This window comes from Oryx dammah, unplaced genomic scaffold (assembly GCF_014754425.2).
Source record: "Oryx dammah isolate SB20612 unplaced genomic scaffold, SCBI_Odam_1.1 HiC_scaffold_29, whole genome shotgun sequence".
Taxonomy (NCBI): domain Eukaryota; kingdom Metazoa; phylum Chordata; class Mammalia; order Artiodactyla; family Bovidae; genus Oryx; species Oryx dammah.
The window spans coordinates 462,295-468,296 of NW_024070213.1; the positions used below are offsets into that span (position 1 = coordinate 462,295).

The window sequence follows — 6,002 nt, forward strand, 5'->3', positions numbered from 1 at the left end:
TGGCTTTCCCCACGCGGTGGCGCTCCTGTTCGGCTTCTCAGCCACAGCCCTGATCCCCCGAGTCTCGGCCGGGGGTCTTCCCGGAGCTTCAATCGGACACTTCTTGCGCCTCGAGGGCAGCGCTGCGCTGCAGCCCCGGCCGGCCTGAGTCCTGGCCCCCATCCCGGGGCGAGGCTGTCTTATTGCCTCGCTCCCTCGGACTCTCGGCCTCGCGCTCCTTCCTTTCTCCCTGAGCCCTCGCTGCGGGGCCTCGGGCAAAGCGGGGCGGCGAGGGACAACCGCTGCCTCTGAGCCGCGGCGCGAGGTCTGGGCGGGCCTGGAGGGGGCCCGGGGCGGGAGGCACGGACCCGCGTGGCGCCGCCGCGACAGCCCGCGGAGCTTAGGCACCCTGGCCGTCCCGCTTCCCACCGGGCCGCTCGGACTCCCGCAGGGGTGCGAGGTCGAGAGCGCGCCCTCGGCGCCGGGGGACGGGGAGAGGGAGCCGCTGCTGGCGGGAAGGGAGGCGCGCGGAGTCCTGGGGGCTCAGTCCTGGGCCCGCCCTGCTGCGTCGGGGCGGGGACTGGGGCAGCCGGAGGCGGGCGCAGGGCAGGCCCTCGTGGGACAAGCTGGAAGCCAGGGCTCGGGAGCTCCCCGGGCGACCCTGACCTGGCTCTGTAGCCACCTGGGGCTGGGGCCTTCTTCCCGTCTGGGCTTCCTGAGATTCCGCCCAGGCTCCGGTGGCGCCCCTGCTGCTCCCTGGGGTTGCCACGAGGGGCAGGCAGCGCACTGACCTGCCTGTGAGCGGGAGCGTTGGGTCCTGCCGACCCTGCGTAGCCCACAGTGACCCCGGGCGGGCCATGGGGACCGCACTTGTGTACCACGAGGACATGACCGCCGCCCGGCTGCTCTGGGACGAGTAAGTGGGGCCTGGCAGAGGGAGAGGAGGGGTGTGAAGACAGAGGCTCCGGACGCTGAGGGCTCTGTCCACTCAGCCCTGAGTGTGAGATCGAGTGTCCTGAGCGCCTGACCACTGCCCTGGAGCGCCTGCAGCAGCATGGCCTGGAGCAAAGGTGTCTGCGGCTGATAGCCCGCGAGGCCTCGGAGGCGGAGCTGGGCCTGGTGCACAGGTCAGGTCGGGGCAGGCGTGGCCCTGGGAGGCGGGGCCTGCCCCAACTGCGGTGCAGGCACACAGAGCCTCCCACCAAGCCTCAGTTTCCCTATCGGGTGGGTAGGCTAGTGAGCAATGAGGCGGGCACTCCCTCTCTCCTCTACCTGCTCCTCCTGGCGACCCTGTCTTGCCTGCCTGCCTCTTTGCAGCCCCGAGTACGTGGCGCTGTTGCGGGGGACCCAGGCCTTGGGCACCAGGGAGCTCCAGGCCCTGTCCAAGCAGTATGATGCTGTCTACCTCCATCCGGTGCGTGCCCTGGCTGACCCACCCACCCAGTTACCCATCCGGTACTTGTGCCTGTTCGTGGCCCATGCTCCCGTGTACTGTGCCCTGTTGGCTGCCACTGCAGGTACCCGGGACTGGCCTGGCCAGTTCTGCTTGCTGCTTGGTGCCCTGTAACCTGGCACCAGCCTTGGTAGAGCCCGGGAGGGGTGGGGGGCGGGGGGCGGGGGGCTGACCTAGACCCTTGCCCCTGCAGAGTACCTTCCACTGTGCCCGGCTGGCCGCAGGGGCCACGCTGCAGCTGGTGGATGCGGTGCTGACGGGAGCTGTGCGCAACGGGCTCGCTCTGGTGAGGTGAGCGTGGGCCCCCACCCCTGACCTGTGGGGGCCCTGTGAAGGCACGATGACCCTGACCTGCCCCACGCTCACCCCCAGGCCACCTGGGCACCACAGCCAGAGGGCTGCTGCCAACGGATTCTGCGTGTTCAACAATGTAGCCATAGCAGCCAAGCACGCCCAGCAGAAGCACGGGCTGCACAGGTCTGTGCCAGTCTGGCTGCAGCGTAAGGCCCAGGCCAGATGGGACGTGGGGACGGAGGGGCCCCTCCCATCCTGGGCCTGGCTCCTGGCCAGGTCTGGGAGGCCCGGCCCCTCAGCGACCCCAGAACTGTCTGTCCCAGGATCCTCATCGTTGACTGGGATGTCCATCATGGTCAGGGCATCCAGTATATCTTCGAGGATGACCCCAGGTAAGCGGGGGCCTCCCTGCTACCCCACTTTTCAGGATGAGCACAGCCTGAGAGGGGAGACACGGCTGTGTGCTCGGCGGCTAGGGGGCGGGGGTCAGGGTTCTGCCTGGAGCCCTGAGGCTGAGGGGGGCCTGACCGCTGACCCTGGCTGGCTGTTGCAGCGTTCTTTACTTCTCCTGGCACCGCTACGAGCACGGGCACTTCTGGCCGTGTCTGCGGGAGTCAGATGCTGATGCTGTCGGGCGGGGACAGGGCCTCGGCTTCACTGTCAACCTTCCCTGGAACCAGGTACTGGCTCCTGCTGAACGCCCCCAGGCCATTACCCAGCCTATGCTCCCCTAACCCATGTGTAGCCTAGGGCGTCTGGCCAGAAACGCCCCTAGAAGCCGGGCCTGGGGTTGAAGACCCTGCAGTCGTCCCTGGCAGGGCTGCTCTGACGTTCCTTGGCTGCAGGTCGGGATGGGAAATGCTGACTACGTGGCTGCCTTTCTGCACGTGCTGCTGCCCCTGGCCTTTGAGGTGACTCTCGGGGGGGTGGAGGCAGGAGGGGAGGGGGATTCGGTACCTAGAGCACCCCCTCTCCCCACCAGAGTGGAACAGGTTAGGAGGTTGGGGGTTAGGAGGGTCCCTCTGGAGGGGCCTCCCCTCTGCCTCTGCTCCAGCTTCTTTTCTGCCCCTTCCCACTGGGCCTTGCCTGCAGTTCGACCCTGAGCTGGTCCTAGTCTCTGCAGGATTCGACTCAGCCATCGGCGATCCTGAGGTGAGGGCCTGGCCTGGCTGCCAAGTGAGGGCCTGGGGACTTCTGGGGTCCCAGGCCAGGCCCTCCTCACGCCCAGGTCTGGCTGCAGGGGCAGATGCTGGCCACACCGGAGTGCTTCGCCCACCTTACGCAGCTGCTGCAGGTGCTGGCTGGCGGCCGGGTCTGCGCCGTGCTGGAGGTGACCGCAGCAAGGGGGAGGGCGCCTAGGCCAGAGGCCGGGGTGCCATCAGAGGTTGCTGCCGTGCGGGGTGGGGCTCCTGCCTGGGGCCCTGACACCCCTGCCTTCTTGTGTCTCTGCTTCCTCCTCCTCCCAGGGCGGCTACCACCTGGAGTCCCTCTCCCAGTCTGTGTGCATGATGGTACGAGCACTGCTGGGCGACCCTGCTCTGCCCTTGTCAGGGCCCATGGAGCCCCACAGCAGGTGCGGGGCCAGGAGGAGGGAGGGTGGGAAGGGCCAGGGTGGGAGGCTGGGCCTCATGACGCTGCTTCTCCTCGCAGCGCCTTGGAGTCCCTCCAGTGTGTGCGGGCAGCCCAGGCCCCTCACTGGGTGAGCCTCCAGCAGCAAGGTCAGCCTGACTTGGGTTGGCAGGTGGGATGGCGCCTCAGGCTCCTGTAGGTGGCTGTGACTCTGAACCACCCTGTACCCCTAGGTGCCGCCCCTGTACTGAGCTCCGGCACCCGCTGCCCAGAGGGGAGGCCCTCGCCACTGCCGCCAGGGGAGCCCGAATTCAAGGCAGTGGTGACCCAGGCCGCTGCTGCTCTGAGCTCGCTCCTGGACCAGCTGCGTCTCCACCCCATACCCGCTGTCCGCGTGGCTGTTACCCTGACTGCGCCAGTCACAGGCCTGGCCCTGCCCCCGGGTGTCCTCTGTGAGGAGGGGTCACTGGCACAGGAGGAGATGCAGGCCTGGGCCAGGTGGGCAGGGTGGGCCTGCGGGGAGGGACCAGGCCATGTCTGCACGTGTGTCTGTGCCTCAGCTGTGGTCTGCGTGTCACGGCGTCTCCTTGTGTTCCCCTGGTTTGTCCACCACAGGCCACATGAGGCTCTGGCCCAGGACGAGGCCCTCATTGCACTCGGGAAGGTCCTATACCTCTTGGACAGGATCCTGGATGGGCAGGTGGGGGCACCAGGGAGTCAGGGCAGGGCTGGGTGGTACAGAAACATGTCAACGTGAGTGTTTCTTTGTGCCCAGGATCCTTCCCAGAACAGCCCCCAGGGACACAGTTCAGGAGCACCCCTCAGTTCCCTCAAGGAAATTCTCTTGGCAGAGAGGTGAAGGGGATGACTTGTAGTTTTAAGCATCTTATTTTAAGAAAAGGAGTGAAGCAGTTGAAGCAATTTGACCTCAGATTGCACAGATGATACTCCGTAGCCAGGGGCAAAGAAGGGACTCCCAGCTTGGGAGTTGCCCTTTACACCTGTACCCACCCCACAGGTGAGCAGTGGCCTGGCAGCCACCCCAGTCTCTGCTGCAGCTGCCACCCTGGACGTGGCTGTTCGGTATGGCCTGTCCCACGGAGCCCAGAGGTGAGCCTCTCCTGGCTGATCGAAGGCTCCAAGGCAGGGCTCGTGGGCGGGCCGCATGGGAAGGGCTCTGGGAATGGGCTCCAGGTGTGGTGCGTGCAGCTCATCCAGGAGCCAACTCTTCCTCCAGGCTGCTCTGTGTGGCCGTGGGAAAGCTGGATCGGCCCCCAGATCTCACCGATGACGGGTATGACTCTCGGGTCATATGTACCTCCAGTTTCACAAGTGGGTGGGTGAGCATATCACTCTGGATTCCTGGGTGACAGGTGGGCGGGGCCTTCTGCAGCTGGAATTCCAGAAGGGCCCCCTGGGAGCAGTGCCAGGAGGGTCTCCAGCACGGAGGGTCAGCAGTGCTAGCATCTCTGCCCCTGAGCTGTCCCTCATCTGTCTGGGCTCTGGAGGGTGGGCGGCATCTCACACACAAGCACGTGCATCCATATGCTTGCTCTCCCCTGGAAGGAGGAATCTATGGCTGAGCATTGGGGGCGAGGAGGCAACTGCCCCGTCCATGTTCCACGTCTCTGTGCCACTGCCAGTGGTGAGTGGGGGGCTCACAGGGCAGGGCAGCTGCTGCTCACTAGCACTGGCATGGGGGCCAGACTCCGGGCCTTTACCTGCCCTTCCTGGCAGGGCTGGGGTGTCTGCCCACCCCAGATTGGGAGGTGGGGTGACCCGAGCCGGCCAGAGGTCCCTGGATGATGGGCTGGGCTATGCCGCTGTCACTCCCACAGACAACTGGTGGGTTCCTGAGCTGTGTCCTGGCCCTGGTGCTGCCCCTGGCCTACAGCTTCCAGCCTCACCTGGTGCTGGTGGCGCTGGGGCCGGCCCATGGCCTGCGGGACCCCCAGGCTGCACTCCTGGCTGCACTGCTTCGGGGCCCGGCAGGTGGCCGAGTCTTCGCCCTTGTGGATGAGGTGAGCAGGGTGGGGTGGACCTGCTGTGGGATGGGAGGTGGGGAGAAACCAGTGACTCACGGCTTCCACCTCTGCTGCTGGCCCAGGAATCCACACCCCAGCTTGCGACAGTCCTGGCCAGGGTGCTGAACGGAGAGGCACCCCCCAGCCTGGGCCCATTCTCCATGGCCGCCCCAGAGGACACGCAGGCCCTGCTGTACCTGCGAGGGCGACTGGAGCCAACGTGGAAGATGCTGCAGGCGGCTGGTGAGGCTGCGGGGCCAGGCTCAGGCTGAATGCGTGGGGCCTTGGGCGACAGCTGCCTTCGGGCTCTGCGGGGAGAGGGGCTCATGTCCCGGGGAGCGGAGTGCTGCCCTGAACCAGCTCGTGGCCCTGACAAGCAGTTGTGCCCCGCTTCTCAGCGCCTCCTTGCGTGCTGTGACCTGGCAGCCTGAAGTCGGCCACGGTGGGAGTATCTACACCGTGGAAGAGACACTACGCACCAGTCCCCCGGGACCCTGTTGTTAGCCGTGCGCGAGCACGGCTCTGCGCGAGGCCTTTGACCTGAGGGCCAGGCTGTGGGCCTGCCCAGGACACGGGCTCAGGGGCTCGGGACCCCTGCTCCGGCGCCAGCCTCTATACGGACGAGCCCTCCCCGGCTCCCTCCTCCCAGCCGTCAGTAAAAGTAGGTTAAGCCAAAGTCTGAC

At 66.6% G+C, this 6,002-nt stretch overlaps 1 protein-coding gene across 7 annotated transcripts; it reads left to right on the plus strand.

The window, feature by feature from the left end:
* Positions 1 to 573: 573 nt before the first annotated feature.
* On the plus strand, positions 574 to 5,995 carry HDAC10 (histone deacetylase 10). 7 transcript variants are annotated; one of them, XM_040233586.1, is made up of 20 exons: positions 576 to 895; positions 972 to 1,106; positions 1,297 to 1,393; positions 1,626 to 1,723; positions 1,805 to 1,909; positions 2,050 to 2,118; positions 2,280 to 2,406; positions 2,572 to 2,637; positions 2,819 to 2,878; positions 2,967 to 3,020; positions 3,193 to 3,299; positions 3,377 to 3,444; positions 3,529 to 3,793; positions 3,911 to 3,995; positions 4,314 to 4,405; positions 4,533 to 4,631; positions 4,862 to 4,940; positions 5,134 to 5,316; positions 5,403 to 5,562; positions 5,718 to 5,993. In XM_040233586.1, exons 1-20 carry the CDS (start codon positions 837 to 839, stop codon positions 5,735 to 5,737), a joined length of 2,028 nt encoding a protein of 675 aa, XP_040089520.1. In that variant the 5' UTR covers positions 576 to 836; the 3' UTR covers positions 5,738 to 5,993. The 7 variants fall into 7 exon arrangements, with proteins under 7 accessions (XP_040089525.1, XP_040089520.1, XP_040089523.1 ...); XM_040233585.1 differs by having other exon boundaries at positions 577 to 895; positions 2,967 to 3,056; XM_040233587.1 differs by having other exon boundaries at positions 581 to 895; positions 2,967 to 3,056; positions 4,533 to 4,589; positions 5,718 to 5,995.
* The last annotated feature ends 7 nt before the right edge of the window (positions 5,996 to 6,002 follow it).

Coding starts and splice junctions, on each gene's coding strand:
- HDAC10 (XM_040233585.1), top strand. CDS start 837: ATGGGGACCGCACTTGTGTACCACGAGGACATGACCGCCGCCCGGCTG. Junction 3,057..3,192: donor GGGTCTGCGCCGTGCTGGAG/GTGACCGCAGCA, acceptor TCCTCCTCCCAG/GGCGGCTACCACCTGGAGTC. Junction 4,941..5,133: donor TCTCTGTGCCACTGCCAGTG/GTGAGTGGGGGG, acceptor TCACTCCCACAG/ACAACTGGTGGGTTCCTGAG.